Source organism: Haliotis rubra, unplaced genomic scaffold (assembly GCF_003918875.1).
Source record: "Haliotis rubra isolate DU_JTF1 unplaced genomic scaffold, ASM391887v1 Scf268, whole genome shotgun sequence".
In the NCBI taxonomy this organism is placed as follows: domain Eukaryota; kingdom Metazoa; phylum Mollusca; class Gastropoda; order Lepetellida; family Haliotidae; genus Haliotis; species Haliotis rubra.
This window is the reverse complement of record NW_025766758.1, coordinates 185529-209363: the sequence shown is the minus strand read 5'-3', so window position 1 is coordinate 209363 and position 23835 is coordinate 185529. Positions and strand designations below refer to the sequence as shown.

The window sequence follows — 23835 nt, the reverse complement described above, 5'->3', positions numbered from 1 at the left end:
GTAACACTGTACCTCACTACACCAATTCATACATTCTGAATTGGAATTGAGATGTTATCCAAGCGAAGAACAGTTCCTCTTTTGTTCTGGTATGAGAAATCACATCTTTCCTTCATATTAAATGATCCTTGGAATATATTCAAACCAATCGCCTCCCACAATGAAATTACAAGGCAACGGAAAACAGCACCAGCATGTAGTTGGAACACATCGGATATTTCCGATATCCAAGGTGTATCTCGGAATTCATCGAATTTTGCCGAGTATGATACATCCTTTCGGACGGAATGGCGGATATATGCCTATAGCTTTATAACCGTACACAGTTTCCATTGGATGTTTTGCCGTTTAGGATATAATGTGAGTGTTTCGCCCCTTCACAAGAATGGCCGTTCGAGGGTTTCAAGGTCATTTCGTGTTCTTCCCGTATGGCATTGATCTGATCACGTGATGTAGCGAGTTCTACGTCCGAATCTATAGAATCCGAACACGTATCAATATGTGCATTAAGAAATTCATTAGATCGATATGTCTTTGAACTTCCAGAAGCTATAAGACACGTGTCTGACTGAACATTATCCGTATCAGAGTCGGTGATCTTTTTAGAAACAGGTTCTTTTTTATCTAAGCTTTTCTGATTCTTTTCAGCGTCTTTCTTCTGAACTGGTTCTTTTTTCAAACACTTCAACATTATGTTATAACCAGGTTTATTGTCTTTGGAATACGCCGTCCACGACCGACCAAATCCCGTGGACTTCTTGCCCGATTTATCAAGATTTGGTTTCGTTTCCCTACTCCTCCTGCTCGAAGCGGAACCGCGGCCATGTTGGCTCGCGCCACCACTGCTACTTCCGCCGGAAGAAGCCGCTTCGCTGATATGACAGTCATGCGTGTCTCGAACATCCGTCATGCTTTGTCGTGTGGTTTGAGCATAGCTGTGAGAAGCCGTAGCGTTCATGCTGTCCTGGTAACGGAAGATATGCTTGGAGACACAGCAGCAGAGGAACGTGGCGATGATCTGCTTGAAGCTGCGCCGAAACTTTTTGCTCATGATGCTGTAGATGAAGGGGTTTATGCAGCTGTTGAGGAAGCCGCTGAGATGGGTCATGAGCATCGTGAAGAGGAAGTTGCTCTTGTGGAGGAAGCTGCTGCCGTTGTTGTAGGAGGCCTGGATCTGACTAACGATGCTGACCCAGTACTGAGGCGACCAGGCAACGATGAAAGCAATTGCTATGACAATGACCATCCGGGCAACCTGAAACAACACGAAACAACAATACAGTAAACTACCGTTATATATAAGGAATTCAAAGGGAACTTTACGTTTGTTTATACACAATTCAACGAAAATACACAGCAACTGGCTAAAAAAAGAAAAAAGAAGGAGACCCTTAACAAAATAGTTCCATATATCCGTCAGTTCGTTAAAAGCGAACCCGTGAAGACCCGGGCAAGAATTGATCTTCAGTAAACCATGCTTGTCGTAAGAGGCGACTAACGGGTGGTCAGGCTCGCTGACTTGCTTGACACATGTCATCGTATGTCAATTGCGTAGATCGACGCTTATGTTGTTCATCACTGGATTGTCTGGTCCAGATTCAATTATTTTCAGACCGCCGCCATATAGCTGGAATATTGCTGAATGCGGCGTAAAACTAAACTCACTCACTCGGTAAAGCGTGTTGGTCATAAACCTTACTGTAAGTAAGGATGCTGTTTTGTTGTTTAACACCGTCAGTAATACCACAAAAAAGAATCCATGGATTGAGTGAAGTCAAGTATGTCTAAAAGATCGGATGTCACTGTGAAAGTCACTTTTAAATTCATGATATAACTTATTGCTTAAAATAACGCTTTTGCACAGAGGCGTTTAAGACACCACTAGTCGTTTTGTTGAACATATTTAATGCCGCACTCAGCAATTTTTCAGGTGCATGTATATAATCTATAGTAGTTTGGAGTAGACAATCCAGTTTGTTATTGCTAACAACTATTCACACCGTTTCAATCGATCCTGACCATCCTGTCCACTTGGTAGAAACAGACCGACACTAGATGAAATAGAAGAAAGAGCAAAGAGGTTGTTTTGGACCGCTTTTCCGTCAATATCAAGGTGGGGGACACTAGCCATGGGCTTCACTCAATTCTACATGTGGGGAATCGAACCCGGGCCTTCGGCGTGATAACGAACGCTTTAATTCTAGGGTACCCTATTGCACAAAGAAGAAAGAATTTGACTGATTTATTTTTGTTTAATGAAGCACCTAGCAATATTCTAGCTACAGAGGGGCGGTCTGTATATAATCGAGTCTTGACCAGACAATCCAGTGATTAACATTGTCAGGTGAAAACGGCGTGTAAACTATTTCAACAGAGTGTACAGACATGTTCCTCGTGAAGACTTAGTTAGCGTTTGTTTCTTGTAAAGACTTTCTCTTCAGTAAAATGTTCGCAGTTGTCAGTGGAGGGACTATGTACGTTATCAACCTACAGCGACGAGTCATAATTATCGAAACGGGGTTTCTGTTGCTGTGTAATTAAAATAGTGAGCTGTTAAATGGATTTGAGTATTACTAAGCATTTACAAGGTGCTCTTCAATGGACGTGAAGCAAAACATCACTGAGTGTCAAATGACCCCTGAGCAGGATAAGTGATCTGCAGGAAAACGAAGATGAATACAAGCGCCCATAAAATATAACAGTTTGGAACATACAAGGCGGTAGGCACATTTTTGTCGGACCAACACTCTGTAATACAAGTACTGAATATAAATGAAACCTACTTACATTCGCATCTCATCCTGAATTATAATCCAGTAATTTCAGTCGATTAGTCAGATATAATTCTTAATGATCAACCGGAATAACTTCTTTGAGTTGCCTGAGTTTCTAGAATCCCGAGTGCGGGGGTCATACACAATAAAAGGGTTTAACACAATGTGAAAATTGAAATAAGTAGTTGTCAACATGCCGTGTTCGGTCTTGCAAATAGAAACAAAATGCCCGAAAAAAAACCCTAGGCCCTACCTTTCGTGACAAGTTACAAACTACATGTTAAAAATTGATCAAACAAAATAACTGTCCATTTTGATCTAAATAACCAAATGATGAAAGGCCGAACTCAGATGCTGTTATCAACTGAAATATACCGTCTTAGTGTAGTGATAACAGTGCTCCTAGGGCAGACATACTGTGGTAAAGATCTGAGCAAACCGAGCCACACCATCTGGACATTAAGTCGAACTAATCACATTCATCACGACAGCGGACTGGTCACATCAGCTGTGCACCCATACATTATATACGCTCTGGCCAAATTAGGTTTGTTTGTTAGTCGTTTAACGCCGCACCCAGGAATAAACCAGTTACGGCAGTCTATAAATAATCGAGTCTGGACCAGACAGTCCAGAGATTGACATCATGAGCACTGATCGATGCAGTTGGGATACCAAGTCAGCGAGCCTTACAACCCAATGCCGTTAGTTGCCTCGACTAGGCGACAAACATGGGTTGCTGAAGATCAATTCTGACCGGATCTTCACGGGTCATTCTCATACGACAGGCGTGTGTTGCTGAACATAATTTCTAAGCATTTCGAGTAGAGCAAATTAGCGTGTGTAAGGACAACCTATGGTTAAAGTTATCACTCCTACTCGACGTATTCCCTGTGGATACAGGGGCGATGGGCTAGCCTACTGCTTAAAGCGTTCGCTTGTCACACCGTGGACCAGACCCTTTTCCCCACGGCGGCCCATGTATCGATGCATCGATGCGTATCGATGAATCGTCACACCACTACTGAAGACACGAAAGAGTTTTCATCTTTCAAAGCGACGTGAAACAACTATGGAGGCCTGTCACCATCATGACACGAAACCAGTAATCCGAAGCGCTTAAACTGGCTCTGCCCGAAAATGTTCCTGCGGATTCCGGCCGCCACTTTGCCCAGATTCAGCCCATTATGTCAATGTAATTAGTGTAATCATGAGAGACTGATGTACAATTTGAAGTAGAGGACAGACGTGCTGTGCTGGAAGGATTTGAATCTAACGTGATGGGACTGGCAATTTTCCAGAGCTTAAGGCGCCTTTAAGTGGCAAAAGACGACCTCGTCCCATTTGGCTCTCGGCAGACAGTGATTTTGGAAGCTGTTAAATGTGGTTTTAAACTTATACCTACATTTTGTCCTCGTACTTATATTATCAATCATGTGAATTAAGGAATCAAAACGGCTCCGAACTGCCTCGTGATCGACGACTCACATATCCCTATTTTGAACCAATCCCGCATTAATCGTAACCCCTGTTTCAGCAGTACAGAATCATGATGCATTATTAATGTTTATGGAGACGTTGCTGGGTCGAATTACTAAGAGCTTTTGTATTCATGTCTGTGATTTTAAAGACATATTGTTCTTTAACGGCGACGAAAACCATTTCGATAATCCTTCGAAATCTCAGTCTAAAGCAAATTCCATTCTAAGATTCCGAAAGTATCATAACATATGTTTTGAATCACCATCAGCCAGGGATGACAACGAATTCTAGCAAAACGTTCGATCACATTGGGATCCACTCGGCTTTTCCCGACTTCCTCCGTAACGCCTCGGGCGTAGTGCATCATGTCACTGTTAACCGCATACTAAATCTTCCCCTAGGACGTAGCTCTTTCAGACATAAGTAAACTATATAATTATGTTGATTTGGTGTAATACTATTGTTAATTGTGTTAATCGGCACGATAGTCACGATATATCGATAGTTAACTCGTTAATTCAATTTCAGTTTGCCTTCCCCCTAATGTTAACCGACATAACCTTGGCATTAAGCTAAGCCGAAATGTTACCAGAGATGACTTAGGGATTGAACTAAATCGAAATTGACATGATATCCGGTTCCAAAATGGATACCTCAAAATGTTAGCAAAATAATCTACAAGACTGAGTTCACCCGAAATCCGGTTCCATTGGGGTTTTCTCCCAATGAAAGCAGAGATAACCCAGAGATTGCGTTAAACCCAAGACTGGTTCCAAAATAGATTACCTCAAAATGGTAGAAGAAACAATCTATGGGATTTACTTGAACTTCAAATCAAGATCCAATATGGATACCACCAAATATTGACAGAGATGACCTTGGGATTGAGGTGAGTTGAGTTGGCTGATAAACTGTTTTGTACCCAAACTGCACAAACACACTACAAAGAAGTATTGATAGATAACGTTTTCTGTGTAAACTCTTCGAAAACTTCTTGAGCCACTAATTATCAATAATCACTTCACTTTTATAAAAAAAGATGCCATCCCGTGAGTGAGTGAGCTTGGTTTTACGCCGCTTTTAGCAATATTCCAGCAATATCAAGGGAGGGACACCAGAAATGGGCTTCACAGAAAAGGATTCTTCTGTGATGTGATTTGTTTCGTGGAAAGATGTCAATCCTAAGTTCGGCTTTTAATTTGAAAACCTCATTTTCCCCTTGCAATCACATTTAATGGTTGTACAACATCTAATTAGTCATGAAAGCTTTTATGGCTGTAATTTTGTCTAAAAACATACATAGTAATCAACAAGTATCAAGTTTCAGTAGACACCGAGATGGAAATAAATGGATTTTTTTAGTTTAATTTGGTTTCACATCAGAATCGAGTCAAAAGGAACATCATTACTGCAACAGAAAGTCAGTTGGGTCCATTTTCTTTTCTTTTGGCCGGAAGGTGAAATGACGTAGCTTTCGATTTAAGCACAGATTCCCAGTGAGGTTCGTGTCGGCATGATACGTGTTAGATGTACTGGCGGTAGTGAGTGAGTGAGTTTAGTTTTACGCCGCTTTAAGCAATATTCCAGCAATATCACGGCGGGGGACACCAGAATGGGCTTCACATATTGTACCCATGTGGGAATCGAACCCAACGAGCGAACGCTTTAACCACAAGGCTACCTCACCGTATAAAGTGTATTGAACCAATGTTTATCAGGGCTGGTATTTATAGCATTGTATAAAGTTACAACATCAACGCCAGCTGTCCTTTGTTTAATGTTCGTCGCATTTCTTTTTTGACGTCCATGTTGCAGTTGTATTTTTTCATTGAAAAGTAGCAAGAGAGCTTAAGCAAAATATAGACCTGTCTCCAGTTACCTGTTATGTCCGTTTTGATCACATGGGATAACTATTTGAGTGTGAAAACAGTCATGGATCTTTTTAATAATTTCAGTTTCATTTAATTATTGGGCGGTGGGATACACCAGTGGTTAAAGCGTTCGCTCGTCACGCCGAAGACCCGGGTTCGATTCCCCACATGGGTACAATGTGTGAAGCCCATTTCTGGTGTCCCCCGCCGTGATGTTGCTGGAATATTGCTAAAAGCGGTCCAAAACTACGTCTTTGCTCTTTCTTCTACTTCACCTAGTGTCGGTCTGTTTCTACCAAGTGGACAGGATTACACCATTTAATTATTGTTTTTTAAAGGAATAAAATTGCTTGAAATATTTGTTTACAAACATGTTTTGGAAATAGATCAATAGCACCATCGATAACGGCTGAAGTGATGGTTTGAATCCAGCTTGGGTCCACGGAGGAAGCAAACGTACCATAAGTCTCCATGGTCCTTAATATCTACCTTTAGTTCGCGAACTATAGCATGTTCTGTATTGCATTGTCTATAGTTGTTTTTTTATTTAAATGCCAGTTCTACACCTATATCAATGATATTCTAGTTGTTTTTACTGTAACACGTCCACCGGTTTATATATTCCGAGTTTATGTGTCATAATACATAACTTTTGTAATCATGATATGGCTGAAATACTGTCAATGTGTCTCACAGTGTCCTGACAGTGCGAGTTATCCACAACCAACTTAATTAGGTTCCCATCATGCGTGCCATAACTATGCTCTTGAAACTAATATTTTCAGGTACAAAGTGCAATAATGCTATCTGTTTCCTTCGTTCCCTATTGATCTAGCCATTTTAGATACAATTAGACTTCTTTAGAGTGAGTGAGTTTAGTTTTACGCCGCACTCAGCAATATTCCAGCTATATGGCGGCGGTCTGTAAATAATCGAGTCTGGACCAGACAATCCAGTGATCAACAACATGAGCATCGATCTACGCAATGGGGAACCGATGACATATGTCAACCAAGTCAGCGAGCCTGACCACCCGATCCCGTTAGTCTCCTCTTCCGACAAGCATGGGTTGCTGAAGATCAATATTCTAGCCCGAGGTTCTTTAGAAGCCCACAATATGTATTAATAATCTATATAATAATGTAGATCGCTCGTCCGGAAATAACTTATGTCTAACGTGTAGACGTATAATCAGTGTGTTCTTCCTGTGGTCAGCGTTGCCACGCTGCAATTATTCTGACTGACTCCTTCACATTCAGTGACACTGACAATCAAAATTATCTTCTTCCAGTTTCGATGCTTCAGATTATAACGTCTGGCTGTCATTTACCTGTACTTGTGTTATCTATCACTCTCACCTGATGATAATGGTCATTGTGACGTCTGTCAGGATACAGACAGCTTGTCATTAGCATCTGTGGTATGTCAGATGAAAAGTATTGTCAACATATAATGGCTTTTAGCCAATGGTTACCTTCCGTTTATTCTCTTCGTGCCTGCGCCGTGCGTCCTTCCGGCCCAGCTGGGGAGACCGTTTGATGCAGATTGGTTGAAGCAGGCAAATGGCGATCATGATGCAGGTTACCAGAATCGTTATCATCGGGATGAGATAAATAGCGAGGAAGAGGAAAATGAAGAAGCCCTGTCGGAACCTGCCCGTCCCCCACGCTTCCTCTCCATACATAGCGACGTCAATGTCGTCGAAGCGGTCAACACATATCTGTCTGGAGATTTGACCGAGGCGGCTTCCAATGGCGAAGGCGTAGCTGCGACAATAGAGGTACGGAGATGCTAGCACAATGGGGATAAGCCAAGTGGCAGCAATAATTTTCCGGGTTCGTGACTTGCTGTTGATCTTCATGGCGGACAAAGGATGCACGATAGCGTAATACCTGGAAATAAAGGAAATGGATTAGAATGGGTCATTTCATCCCGGAGATACTAGAGCGTTCCCGGAGATTACTTATCAGAAAATGTCATGCGCACTTTAAGTTGTCTCTATTTCTGATACGTCTGAATGTCTTTATTTCCCTCATCCCGTTCAAGATATCGTGGAAGCAAATAACCTCTGTTGAGGTTAACTTTTGAATTAAAAGCTTACAGAAGAAGGTTAAAGTCTCTACATATCTGCAGCTAGATATCCGTTCACTTTCCCTGTTTCTTCTGGTGGGCTGAAGTCTGCGAGTTTTATCATGAGCTTTATTTATTTATCACTCCAGTCAGCTACAAATAACCAACTTTTTTTCCGAGACAAATATCCTTTCTTCCCAAAATTCATTGACATACATATTTAACCCTAACTTTACACGATCCTTGATATCCATCAGCGTTTACTACATATTCTTCCCAATGATCTCTCCTCATAAATGGATAATATTAGTAACTGGTGATCACGACAGGTCTTGCTTACACAATTTATACACAGGGCCAGGTCAAGTGGCCAGGTCAAAAAAGGTAGTTTAATTTTGTTATGAGCGAATTTCGTTCAAACGTAGTTTCTGGTACATCCTTTATGTAAATCCGATACACAATTCTAACAATGTATACTGTGTCAGCTATACGTGAGTGAGTGAGTTTAGTTTTACGCCGCACTCAGCAATATTCCAGCGGTCTGTAAATAATCGAGTCTGACAATCCAGTGATCAATATCAGGAGCATCGATCTACGCAATTGGGATACGATGACACGTGTGAACCAAGTCAGCGAGCCTGACCACCCGATCTCGTCAGTCGCCTCTTACGACAAGCATGGGTTACTGAAGATCAATTCTAACCCGGATCTTCACGGGTCAGCTGTACATAAGATATTGTTCACTCCGCAAGAAATACGTTAACAGTCTTCTCTACGGTGTCTGTTTATGTCTTATGTTGGTTGTGGTTAATAATCTACTACAATCATCTTAAAGGTGCTATAAATACGTTTCCCGTTGATTACTTTACAAAACAGAAAAAGGTCCAAAAAATCTTGCGACAAAGATTGATTCTCATAAAATAAGACACCTTGACTTTTGAAAATGTCAGTTTAAATACAATATCATTGATACCTTACGTTCAAAATATGCTCGATTATTGTCACATCCCCGTGCTACCATAAGATTTCCACACTGTTTGTACAGACCGAAACGTCCGTAAGGCCCTGGCTGAAATCCATTACGTAATCTTTACATATTTGCAAGGAACCAGTTTTAAATTGATTACATTAATAACAACGAATTCTTCCACTTTCGTTATTGTCAATAAAATGCATTAGCGAATGGTCTGTATCTGATCAACTGCCCCAAACACGTTCAGTAGAAGTATGAGATGGTAGTGTGGCACAAACATTATTTACCGGTTTCCAAACATGACGCCAAAGGTTACAACATACGAAGCATGAGCAAATTGTCAATTATACTCATACTTGAAATATGCTACACACATTGATTGCTACACACACGCCTTTATTGCCGTATGGTTATTAATAGAAACAGTGAACGCAGGAACGTACGGATCAATGCTTTATAATTGGTTGTAAACTGAAGTCCCTTCTTATGAACAGCAGTAGAGACCTTCGCTTTGCTCTCAACACTTCCACATAACGATTGGACAAGCCACTGTCAACATGCTCAGGTTCATCAAAGAGCATGAAACGAACAGTACGATAAAGATATTTCATCGTGGACGTATATTTGTAAGATCGGGTAAGTTCAAATCTATAGATTTGATCGAACCTGGTATACTGTTCTTCAGAACATTATATTTCTGTTTCGTTTGTAGCATTTATTCGGATTAGTATTATATTTGTAACATGATTGCCATTGTACTCCATATTTTCCAATCTGAACTTGCTATTTTATTAATATTCTGATCAATTTCTCAAACAAATTGTCCACGTGAAAAACGAAATTGATTTTCCTTTCACGATTTTGGCGATTTAATATGAAGAACTTCAATTAAAACTGTACGTATGATTTTAAGCACACAACAAAGTTCAACAGAGAACACAGCACTTCCACAAGCCACTAATGACGTGTTTGATTGGCTGAAACCAATATTTGTTGGCAATGGGAATAAAGACTACAAGTTTGACTTGAGAATAAAAGATTTCTCTATTTTACAATCTACAAGGAGTAATTGATGATATTTTGTTCCATATTGTTTTTGTTCAAAACATTGACTCAGAGAAACCATTAGTACCTATGCACCATGGGTATATATTTGTTAAGCCTTACAGCGTAGAAGATGTTCAATAGAAAGTGCTTCAAGTATTGCGAGACCTATGTGCTTAACGCCTGATTAATTGTAATTCTACGTATTAATGATGCATATGCATCTTGAAGGAAATGATTGGTATATACAGTTCACATCTTACGCATATACAGATCAGGAAAGTTGTTCTACAGGACCGTAGTGGTAGGCAACCATAGTTTGATCGTAGTGCCATGATACCACGGTGTACTACGGTCAACACAACGGTGCAGTAGGGTCAGGTATGGTCTACCAGGGAGAACTAGGGTCAACCACGTTCAAACTACGGTAACAGTAGGGTCTTGGCATTCAAGCTAATACTAGGGTTACACTATGTTCCTGGCGGCCACGGCAGCCTCGTTTCCTCGAAACGTAGTGCGCTGTGGGGTTTTGGCCATTTTTTCCCCTCCAAAGTCAACTCCTGCTAAGTTTTCTCACGGTCTATCACGGTGTCCGCGTAGGGCCGTTGGAAAAACGGGCTGCTGAGTCCCGGAAGCTCAAAGGCGCACTAGGGTTCGTCCCGCAGTCCACTACGGATGCCATTACGTTTCCTCCCGGTCTGTCGCGTTCTGATAGGCTCCCTAACCTTTCTCACGTTTTGATCAAGGTTTTGACACGTTTTGCGCTTTTTGTCAAGACTTTCTACGGATGAAACGTGGACGCAGGCCATTTTAGGAGCACGGTTGTGCACACGGTATAAAAATAACCACTAGATTGTCTGGTCCAGACTTGATTGTTTTCAGCTCGCCGCCTAGTCTGTCGTACAGACCCTGAAGCAAATATATCCAAGAAAGCCCACGAAAGTCTAGAAAATGTGGCAAGTCTAGATTTCCTCAGCTTCTGAAAATGAAGAAAGTCTCAGGGCTCCTTTTCATTATATATATATGTTTTTTTACTATGAACTTTTTTCAGTAAAATATGTTCATTTCAGAGACTAGTTGTTAGTGTACTCACCGCCATATAGCTGGAATATTGCTGAGTGTGGCGTTAAACAACAAACATACACTTCTCCATGTCGTTGAGCGGTAACATCTGCCATGAACAGCTATATCATCATGCCCCAAAACGGCGGTGGGGTAGCCCAGTGGTTAAAGCGTTCGCTCGTCACGCCGAACAGCCGGGTTCGATTCCCCGCATGGGTACAATGTGTGAGGCCCATGTTCGGTGTCCCACGCTGTGATATTGCTGGAACACTGCTAAAAGCGGCTTAAAAACTAAACTCGCTCACTCATGCCCATAATTGCATTCGCCCCTAAGACAGATTTTTCTCAGGACGACAATAGTTATAAGCATGGGCATGTATAGACTACCATGTGTATCTAGGTCCTAATGCAATTATTTTTCCTAACACCATGACCTGTGTAAACCACTTTACCGTTACTGACAACATGGCATACAAGTCAGACCTTCAACCAGTCACACATCCTTTACATCCATAATTAATCCACATAAACTTCCCTCGTGGATCTCAAAGGTCACCAACTAAAGTTGCTTTTAAATAAAGCAATTACCGACTCTAATGAGAAAACCGCAGGGTTTCCAATGTCATTAATACTTATTTCCCCTCTCTCGTGGCCGGCCATTACTCGTTCTATAACATAGGCTATATGATCTCATTCCGACAACCTAAGGCGGACGAGATGCCAAGGGCATTTCAACTGCATGTATCACTGCTGAATGCTTGCCCAACGTGCTTGTACTTTCCACGTCAAAGGAAGGGGAAAATATACTTATGATTATTAGTTTACATCAATGTTATATGGAGATAAAGATGACTAAAGATAGTTATTATTAACTTCAGCCCAAACACGGCTAGCCTTGAGGAAGGTTATTGCAATCAAGCCACGTGGATGTATCTTTCTGGGATGCAAGTTTTTCTGTTCACAGCATGATTAAGCATCCATGTCATAAGGGCATAGCATCTTGCGGCTCTGTTAAAGGATACCCTCCGTAGGTGTGTTATTTGTGTGAAACTTTTTTACATGGATGCGCATATTGGCTGATCAAGGACACATTTCGGCCTCCGGGTCTTGACATTAGATAGAAGTCATCTGCATTAGATACAGACTACTTCCGTTAGACTTTGCAGACAGAAGATCAATTTGTAATAGCTGCAGGGAATTTCACTAGTAGTGTCTGATCTCCTTATGTGGTCGAGCCGTGAAGATCCGAGTTAGAATGGGTCTTCGAAAACTCATGCCTGTCGTAAGAGGATCTGGTGGTCAGGCTCGCTGACTTGGTAAACACGTCATCGTATCCCAATTGCGGAGATCGATGCTCATGTTGTTGATCCTTGGATTGTGTGATGAAGACTCGAATATTTACAGACAGATTGCTGAGTGCGGCGTAAAAGTAAACTCACTCACTGACGTATAGCTGACATAGTATACATAGTTAGAACTGTGTTTCGGATTGACATAGGGATGTACAAGAAACTACGTTTGATCCAAATTCGCTCATAACAAACTTAAACTAATGTCAAACAAGTATAAGTTGGACCGGCGCAGAGAATTATTTACAAACGTCCACCGAATAGCTGGAATATTTTGCTTAGTGTGGCGTTAAACACCAACCAACCTTACGTAGCCGTACAGATGGTTCGCACAGTGACAGATCCAGGATAGCAATCCATGCTTGCCCAAAAATATTCTCCAACGATCAAGTATCGACGTTCTCCCTCTAGTTCGTCAAGTGGGAAGTGGTGTATACCGTGGTCACTGGGCACGACACCCATGACTAACGGTAAATCAATGTTTTATGTGAAAACACCACGTCCACGTTCCTTAATATTAATGAAAGCATAATAAAACCGACGTAATTAGGTTCTATTTAAACTTGAAATGAAAGACACAGTCCCTTTTCGGAAGAGTCGTTTTCTTTGTCGTCTTTTAGAAGAGAAACCCTTCAGGTCAAAAGGGGCGATGAAAGTTTCGACCAAAACTTAAAAAGTAAAAATGTTCATCCTTTCAAAACATGCCAGTTTTTGAAAACTGTTGCGCTGCAGAAAACCTTAGGTTGTGTTTTTTCTTAATTCTGTTTGTAATGTTTTTGGTTTGCGGCAATGACTTCGTGATGGGTTCACCCCAAGCATTTTGTCAAATTACACGCCAAGTGGTTGCCGGACCGAGATTGTGTGACAGGAAATTCACGAACACTCATCCTAATTGCTCGCTAGTTAAGGAGACAATTTCAAGTCGGGAACATTTTCAGTCGTTTTGAATATTTCTCGTCTTCTGCATCTGCGAAAGCAAGAGCGGAATTGAAAATGACACGCTGTCACTTTTTCCTCCAAGTATTTGGACAGGTAAATAGGCTTCATTGTAATTTTTATTGGGGCCCCTGACACTTCCTTTAAAGTATGACGTGATGCATCCGAAACATCTCGAGAATTTCTTTATTCCGATATCTCAGGAATAGGTACAAAAAATATCAATCAAATTAATCCCTTCCCAAGGGGCTGAGATTCTGATGTATAATGAGATACTGACAAACACATTTGTGTCGAAGACAGAATTGACCTACGTAAATAAATCGACTTATGCAAAGTTCGACACAACCACGAAATGATGAATGAAGAAGGAATACGAAGGGACCAAAATTTCCCTTTGAGGCATTGTGAGCTCGCAGGGGCGGATCCAGGATTTTGGAGAAGGGGAAACACATAAATCATGAAGTCTAAAGGTGAGGGGAAAATGCTCCACAGGGAATTTATTTCGGGGGAGGAGTGTGTGTGTGGGTAGGGTGGGGTGGGGGTGGGGAAAGGTGCCCCTGGTTCGACACATCAAAGTGGTTGAATGGACCACGGAAAGTCGATGATGCCTTCGGCTTGGCGAGTGAACATTATCTGGAGGCAAAAGGAAGTTATTGTAGTTATTTTATTATTCTATTGTTACAATACAAATATAATCTTCTTGAAACCTTCATTATTGCCGCATATTATGGCCCGAGTGGCCCAGTTGTTTGAAGAGTCGCGTCCCTTAGATGGCCAGAATCCTATGATCGACTTCACATGCTTATATCCCACATATACACATGGATTTCACCAAAGGTGGAAATATCTTTTTGGCAAAGATCTGTGTCATTAATTCTAGCATTCCAAGACGTGTATCATCACTTCAAGATCTGCATCACTATTTCAGGCTTTATCTGACCTCTATCATCACTTTAGGCTTTCCCGACACCGACACATCTCGATACTGACATCTTGTGTGATACCAACAGTTCAATCTGCGTCAAACCCAACACACTCTCTCACTCATTGACCCGTGGTGTTCCGGGTTAGAATTGATCTTCAGTAACCCATGCTTGTCGTAAGAGGCGACTAACGTGAGTGAGTGAGTTTTACGCTGGACTCAGCAATATTCCAGCTATATGGCGGCGGTCTGTAAATAATCGAGTCTGGACCAGACAACCCAGTGATCAACAGCATGAGCATCGATCTGCGCAATGGGGAACCGATGACATGTGTCAACCAAGTCAGTGAACCTGACCACCCGATCTCGTTAGTTGAGGCGACTTGGTTGTCAGGTGACTTGGTTGACACATGTCATCGTATCCCAGTTGTGTAGATCAGTGATGGTTGTAAGGTTGGCTGGTTTGTTGGTTGTTTAACGCCGCTCTCAGCAATATTCCAGTCTGTAAATACTCGAGTCTGGACCAGACAATCCAGTGATCAACAGCACGAGCAGCGACCCAAGCAACTGACATACGATGACATGTATGTGTCAACCAAGTCAGCGAGACTGACCACCCGATCCCGTTAGTCGCCTATTGGTAGAAAGTTATTGGCATGCATGACCCAGGGATGTCTCGTGGCAAGATCGGTACTAAGTTGAATATTAACCACTTGGTTATTTGTCGACTTGTGGGGAAGCATGTGGCCACCAATGAAGTAAAGTAAAGTTCCTGGACCTCGAAGACAGAAGAAGACCAATAACTGTGATGACTGTCCTAATTCGTCGGGCAAGACGCAAGCCCATGACCCATGCATTAATGAGCATGTGTATATATCGTACACTGAACATCAACACAGCACGACACATGTGTGTTGTAATGTGAGTTTTCTCCCCAGACTTTTGATCAGTATGTTTCTGATCTACATAAAATAGCAAACATATCACGTACGAGACGGTACTTGATCCTTTAATCACCCTGTATGTATTTAATCAGCCAGTACTCTCAAGAGTAAACGTTATAACGATTTGACCGACATCACTTGAAGTTCTTGTAAATGTCAAGATTCAATCAGTGTATCCTCTAAGTTAGCGACCCGTTAAGATACGGGTTAGGAGTGGTTTCCACGCTTGTCGTAAGAGGCGACTAACTGGATCGGATGATCTGACTTGGTTGACACATGTCATTGTATCCCAATAGGGTATATCAATGCCAATGCTGTTGATCACTGGATTGTCTGGTCCAGACTCGATTATTTACAGACTGCCGCCATATAGCTGGAATAGTGTTCAGTTCGGCGTTACAAAGCATACACAATATTAGCTGGTTCTTCACATACGTGGACATGCACATGATTTTAAATTACTATTTTACATTACCATACTAATGAGCGGAAATTAAAATATTTTTACCTTACATAAAAATGCAATGACTAGCGTGTAATCAATGTCACCTTAATAATATATAAAAATGATAGCAAATAAAACGGCCTGGTATTAAATCTTTAATGCGGTGTTTGCCACATATTATTTAACCCCTCAATCACTGAGATAGTTGGTTTTAGCGTAGCTTTGAACAACATTTCAGTTTTATCGGTGTGTCAACTCACTGCGGATAACAACTTAAAAATATTCAGATCAAAGATCTCAGGCGCGTTGGTTAAGTTTACTTCCTGACTGATGACGAAGATGTCTTATGAAGCTCTCTTCTTTTGTAGCAGATAATCAGCTGTGTTTGGCAATAATAATCCATTATCGTTAATCTTGACAAATCTTGACATATCCTTGCCATTTATTTTGGTTTGTTTTAAGAGACATGTTTAAAAACCATTCCTTTTCAGAAATACATTTAGATAAGGTCTGTTTGTTTATGTGCCTTTAACGCTCGCTGATAACACTTGGAGTGACACGGTCGGGTTAAATAAATGATAGTTTGTATTAGCTTGTAAACATTCTAAATAGGAATGCAACATTTGCATTGAGGAGAGTTGAAATTTAAAAATCATATTGCAGACAAACTGAGTCTTAGTGAATGAGTGAGGTTTTACGCTGCCGTTAATAATATACCACCAAAGTTTCTGAGGAAAATAGCGGCCTATGGCCTCAGCACCTTAAGGATGCTCAAAACTGAATTTTCCTATCACTGAAAGGAACCGAACGTATTTTCAGAGTGAGTGAGTGAGTGTGTGAGTGAGTGAGTTTTATTTTACGCCGTTGTTAGCAATATTCCAACAATATCACGGCGGGGGACACCAGAAATGAGCTTCGCATATTGTACACATGTGGGGAATCGAACCCGGGTCTTCGGCGTGACGAACCAACGCTTTAACCACGAGGCTGAACCACCACCCCTCCTACTTTCAGAGCGTCCAGTATGTCGAGTAGTTTAATTCCACAAAACATTTGAGTTGGACATTTCGAACATTTTGACTACCAACTAGTAGTGAACATTTGACTACGAACTAGTGTGAAGCTCATATTGCTTGAACATTGTTAAAAGCAGCGTAAAAGCTTACACATTCTACGCCATCCTTAACCTTACCATGTGCTGCCCCATGTCCAACAGCTGCCACGAGCTATTCAAACTGGACAATGGCTATAGTTTCGGGAAAACTGACCTTTATCCTGTTCGCCTATCGCCAAGAGCATCCTTTTGATTCATTGATGGTCATCAACATCATACCAGCATCCTTACAACGAGTCCTGTCTGCTCTGCAACAATGGTTGGAGCTGGTCAAGTGGGATGTGTCCTAATTTTCCGGAAAGCGTAATTTCCCCCTCCATTGATGTCTATCTTCAGGCATCGTCTGCTGTCGGACAGCAATGGTGTCTTCAGTATCACACTTAAGGCATATTGTCCATCTGACCTTTAGAACTATCTTTCTCTGAGATGGAGGGACATTGGTCTTGAATAACAACATGACAGCCAGAAGCTGAGTTGGGTTTTACGCTGCTTTTAACAAAATTCCATCGTATGACGGAGGAGGACGCCCGATAAGGGCTTCACACACTCTACCAATGTGGGAACCGAACCCGGTCTTCGGCGTGACGAGCGAACGCATTGACCACTCAAGAACACCCACCGCCCCTTACTAAGGTGTCAGCTGTGTGTTCTAATTGTATGCTGAACTATTTCATTGCACCCAATAGAAGGAGCCAGTCTGGCCTTTGTTTTGTCATCAGTATATGAAATCAAATTGTTGGATGGAGGTTCAATGTATAAATTGAAATGAAATCACGAGCTCTTTTCTCTGAGCAGGACAAATGCGTGAACCCTAAATCATAATAGATATTTAGCTTAAGTGAAAAATTGTTTAACATAAAGATGATTGTTGATATTATGAGTTATGAGTGAGTGAGTGAATTTAGTTTTACGCCGCACTCAGCAATATTCCAGCTATATGGCGTCGGTCTGTAATTAATCGGATCTGGACCAGACAATCCAGGGATCAACAGCATGAACATCGATCTACGCAATTGGGATACGATGACATGTGTCAACTCAGTCAGCGAACCTGACCACCCGATCCCGTTAGTCGCTTCTTAAGCATGGCTTACTGAAGACCAATTCTAACCCGGACCTTCACGGGTTTATCAGTTATGACATCATCAAGCGTGTTAAGTAACATACATGTAATTTATTCACACTTATCTATCCACATTCATCCATCCATCCACACACACACGCACTCGCGTGCTCACATACCTTCAACATCTCTGTGTGTGTTAATTATATTTATTCAACTTCAAAACGAACAATTACCATCCATGGCATAACGTGTCTTTTTACAAAGTGCATCAACTTTTATGTCTTAAATTATCCGTCTGAGCGGCAAAATATTCTGTCAGTAAAAAAGCTCCAGCCCATCAGTACATCAAATAGTGCATCTCAGTGATGCAAATGTCAGACATCAATACAGAACAATCGGGTATACGCCAAATGCTTGTGGGCTGTTTGAAAGATGATGAAAAAGCTATATCGCAGATGCGCAGTCGATGCAATTTCAGTGTCACTTTTGGAAGGGAATTCTGTCAGAGGATCTTCCACGCTGTTTACCCCCAGTTTATCTGTAGCATAATAACCAAATGATTGTGCTCAGTCGCACATGTTCCTACAGAACCGCTTTTGAAGTGTTAGTCTTCAATTGCCACTCTGACAAACATTTATGAATGTCTCAGAGGACGAGGCGAACATCAAAGAACGGTGTGATGAAATATTATGGGTAATGTTTGGTAAAAACAAGCGAGGGATAGTCCCCCTATTTGGGTGTACTGTAGTGAATGATATTCCTCACATCGAATTGCGAACAATATTACATGCACAAGTTTATTACTCTCCAGAGAACGAGGTTTTAATTGCATTTGTGGAACAAGGAAATGCGTGTTTGATTACGACATACACCTGTTCTTTTTCTGGCAGTGAAAAATAATCTATCAATAAGCACGCTTCACCTCTGATGGAAAATTGCAATAACGTCTGAAGTGTTTGCTTAAAGGTTTCAAAGAAAAAGTCTTTGTGCCCATTTGAAATAATGATCGTACGTTATGTTTTTTGAACATGTGCTATTGGCGGAAGGCAACAGGATGAATAGGGAAAGTAAAACATACTTGTGCCGTAAATATTTGTAAATACTCTCATGGCAATTCCAGTTCAAAATGGTAATATGAATATTAGAAAGCCCAAAGATCATGTCGTTTTCTCACTGACGTTTGTGAAGCTTTCTTATGGAAGGATACAAACTACTGGGCAAAAGAAAGTTATCACTTTTAAAAAATAATTGTAATACAAAACAAAACCGCTGGTTCAGGATTTTACACATATTTTAATAGCCGAAATTCCGTTCTGACACATCGTTTAAAGGCCATAAGTTGCACGCAAGAGCTGTGTCCCTTAGCTGCTAATATTAGTGTCTTACTCTTCTATGAATCTGGGGCGGTGGGGTACCCTAATGGTTAAAGCGTTCGCTCGTCACGCCGAAGACCCGGGTTCGATTCTCCACATGGGTACATTGTGTGAAGCTCATTTCTGGTGTCCCCCGCCGTGATATTGCTGGAATATTGCTAAAAGCGGCGTAAAACCAAACTCACTCACTCTATGAACCACATCCTATCCAATCCTTCACTCCATCCAACACTCTCGATATCCCTACACGTTATAGTGAGGTATTGCTTCAGGCGAAATGATAGTTAAACCGCATCATCAGGCCATCCCTCACTCTTCATATCCTCTATGCGGTATAGTGCAGGATTTCTACAGGCGGTAGAACTTAATCATCGCCTACTGAATGTTTATTCAAATATGTACAAATGTAAATAGAAATCTGTTCTATATTTTCAGTGGGATTCGCACTCTTACATAAATATTTGAAATATGGTGGGGCGCGGGTTTTAAGCATGTCAAATGCTGTTCAAAGAGAACTTATATTAATATTTACAAATGAGTATAATTATCTTTAGCTTGTCAGGAGGGAACGGGTGGTCCATCGGTTTGAGGCCGCACAATAACAGCTGCATAAACAACGGGTAAAGTTCTATGGATATACAACTTCTTTATTATCAATGTGAGTGATAACGGTGTTAGCAGCTACACCGAAACACCTCTTAGATTGATAATAAAAAAGTTGTCTATCCCTAGAACTTTCCCCGTTGTTCATCACACCAACTTCCAAATGCCACTCGAAGACGTTATCCGTCGTCTTCATGGAGACGTGGCAGTTTCAGCCATCAACAAACTCAACAACCTAGAGAAGAAGTTTATCTAGTCATCCAACCACCTCACCTTCCTTGTGAGATGCCGAGACAATCAGCTCATCCCTAAAGGTCCAAGACTAAGAAACCTAGTCCACACACCAGCAGCCAGCAACATCCTCAAGAAGGCATAGATCTAGTCTTCTAGTGCGCAAGAAAGCCTAGCACCATCGCAAGACCAAGGCCCTCACTCTGACCAACATTGTAAAACAGCAACGACACCTCCAAAACATCCTCCTCCCTGATAACTAATCTAGCCTCCGCAACCACCAGACAAGAGCCAACCAGAACTAGATGCGCTGACTAAGAAGACCCACATCACAAAATTTAACAGGTTCAGACCACCCACTGGCACCCGAACTTCCCCATCCAGAGACGAATACTTCAAACCCTTGCTTGATAACTCCGTTAGCAGGTACACCGAAACACCGCTTACATTGATAATACAGAAGTTGTTTTCCATAGAACCTTCCCCGTTGTACATCATACGAACTTCTAAATGCCTCTCAAAGACGTTACCAACCGCATAGACCAACTCCATGCATGCGCTCAGTCTCTTGGTTTAACTTCCATAGTTGATAGACAGGAGCATGTGCGTCAATCTGATCGGCTGACTGGAATTCGTAAATCGTCTGGATGTGTACTTAATATTTTGAATATTTAATATATGTTTCATGAGTCGATTTTATTGAACCAGCCTGTTCCCTAAAAAGACAAAAATGGACATTTCCTTTGAGACATGGCACAATGAAAAGCTATTATTTTGTATTTAATATATAAATATCTGAACGGCTTACATGTAGATTCATTCTTTTCCTATACAATATGCAAATCCGTCGGGATCAGTTGATAAGGACCGATATGACGTTAGACACAGTCAATGTCATAAGAGTATGTCAATGTGACGTCATATCTACAGTAAGTGAGAAGTAGAATTACTGACAACCTTTCACATTAGTCGGAACTTAGTGTGCTTGTGATAATGCCATCTGATTATTAGTGAGTGAGTGAGTGAGTATGGTTTAACGCCGCTTTTAGCAATATTCCAGCAATATCATGGCGGGGGACACCGCGGCTTCCTTCCCGGATGGGACTCAACCCAACTTAAATACTAGAATCTGTACTTTACTGAGAAAGTGTAATACCAAATATAACATATGTTAACATGCACATGCCCGTGTCAGTTGTCATAGCAGTTTATCCATGGCCATGAAAACTCACACGTTGTCATTTATCTGAAATACTGATGAACGAATCCCTCCTCGCTGTCGTATGTTTCTCATATCCAATCCTGCATAAAGCAGAATTATGTCATTACACCGTGCATTCTGAATACCGCGTTAATTCCAGTTTCCATAGCCAAGTTAACATGAAAACGCCGTTCGTGCCGCTTTACATTTTAACACAAACATGAATATTGAAGCATGCATTTATGCAAGGGCTTAAGCTAGTTTGATATTTCGAGTATCCTTTCTCAACGAGGAGTAATCAGCTCAAGTCTTGAACCAGCATCTCTGTACCGGCACTTCTCTCAGATTTGCTAATTAATGAGAATTTCACAGCGGGGTTTTTGTAATGGTGCTTCACCAATGACAGAGGCAATTCTCCACGTGACGTGTTTTCTGGCCCAAGATAAAGACTATGGTCAAACGAAGAAAATTGCCTGTGTAGATTAATCGCGACAGGCTGATAATTACATCCGTTCCGAATCTGTACGCTTACAATCCCCCACAACATAAACGTCACTGCTAGAAAGGCAATGTATGGAGGACGGTTTGAAAAAACTTATAAATCATTGTTTTTACTTTCACATTCAAAACGTTCTCAAATTTGGATCAGCGGTGACATATTAATTTTAACGTAACTGACAAGACCAAAAAAGCCCTCGGGATGATTGTTTTTCCATAAAAAACATAATATTAGGTTTAAAAAAAACTCTTGATGGCGATTCAAACACACAACCTGTACTTATCGTTAGGAGATGATAAAGTTCATGATAACATTAATCGAAGTGTTATAGTCGTCAGATTAAATATTAGTGTAACATGTTTTAATCAATCAGAGAGTGCCTCTGGTACAACCCCAAAATAGTATTGCTGTTATATTTGTTAAAGCATTAATCAGTCAAAGCACGCACTTGATTGAAAGGTAGCAGTTTAATAGCCGCACTGGTAACACACATTATATGCACTCTGACTTCCCAACGAGGACATTGACCAGTGTACGAAATAGCCACTGACCTGCTAGCCCGTGGCTAGTAAAACTCCAGTCGGGCCAGTAAATCTGAAACAGTCACTGGCCCGACTGGCTAGTGAATTTTCATGGGGTCATTTTTTAAATATATCACTCTCTCCGACTTGTTAATTAAGTTATAATAATTTAAATCATGTTCGATTATAACGCGATAAAAATATTCATTATGTTAGCAGCTTAATGATGAAACCCATGTCTACATTCAAACATCGGGGTAGTGAATTATTTTGTGGGCTAGTAACTTTCAGGCACAGCTAGCCCGACTGGCTAGCAAAATTTGGAAACTATTTCGCACACTGACATTGACACTGAAGAGTTTTGAGATACTGAGGAATAGCTCCTCCAGAGAGCACGTTTTGTGTATGTATATGAATTGTATGCAAACTTCATGTCTCTTGCATCACAGAACAGAGTGAGATACAACTGTCATGTAATAGCCTACCGTACAACGCATTAAAAATGCAGGGTTGATGTGAACTGTCCGAGGTCAAGTAATTTATTGCTTTACCTTAATTTGTTTTGATTTTGTGTTAGGGGAAGCAGCTGCCATTAATACAAGACAGTAGTCGTACCATTCCTAGAAGGACATAAACAGTTATTTTAAAATCAGAACTGAGCTGTTCTTTCCGGTTCTCGATATATAAAGTACCACAATCCACTGTGCGGGACGTATCCTGAAGTCGTGGGTTTGAATCCTATGTTCTTTTTTATTATGTTTCGTGTAACACCATGAAATACCGAAAACACTTCAAAATACTGCTAAAACAAAGGGAATGTCCAGTTAGTCTTCTGTCAGTCTACCTTTGTCTATCTGTCCATCCATCCATCTATCCATCTGTTTTTGACATATTCAGGAACACACATACAGACATACAATGCTTTAATCTTGGATCTGTCCTCCTTGTCGGTCAGTAGTCCGCATCCAGTGATACAGACCACTGACGTAATTCCGGGAAGAGTGAGTGAGAGAGTGAGTTTAGTTTTACGCCGCACTCAGCAATATCCCAGCTATATGGCGGCGGTCTGTAAATAATCGAGTCTGGACCAGACAATCCAGTGATCAACAGCATGAGCATCGATCTACGCAATGGGGAACCGATGACATGTGTCAATCAAGTCAGCGAAACTCACCACCTGATCCCATTAGTCGCCTCTTACGACAAGCATAGTCGCCTTTTGTGGCAAGAACATGGGTTGCTGAAGACCTATTCTACCCCGGATCTTCACGGGACAATTCCGGGAAGAATAGACGTAGATGCCTGTGCATCCATCATGTCTCAACAGTGTTTCAGGTGCTTGCAATTCGTAA

The 23835-nt window shown here is 41.3% G+C and overlaps 1 protein-coding gene across 1 annotated transcript in view; it reads right to left on the bottom strand.

Annotated features, from left to right (window-relative positions):
• Positions 1 to 310: 310 nt before the first annotated feature.
• LOC124280463 (galanin receptor 2a-like) overlaps positions 311 to 23835 on the bottom strand; it is a 70701-nt gene continuing 47176 nt past the window's right edge. Inside the window, exons 2-3 of the mRNA XM_046716398.1 lie at positions 7602 to 8019; positions 311 to 1255 (exon numbers count right to left, since the gene is read on the bottom strand). Of these exons, the coding sequence (XP_046572354.1) occupies positions 311 to 1255; positions 7602 to 8019 (1363 nt within the window). The remainder of the gene's footprint in view (positions 1256 to 7601; positions 8020 to 23835) is intronic.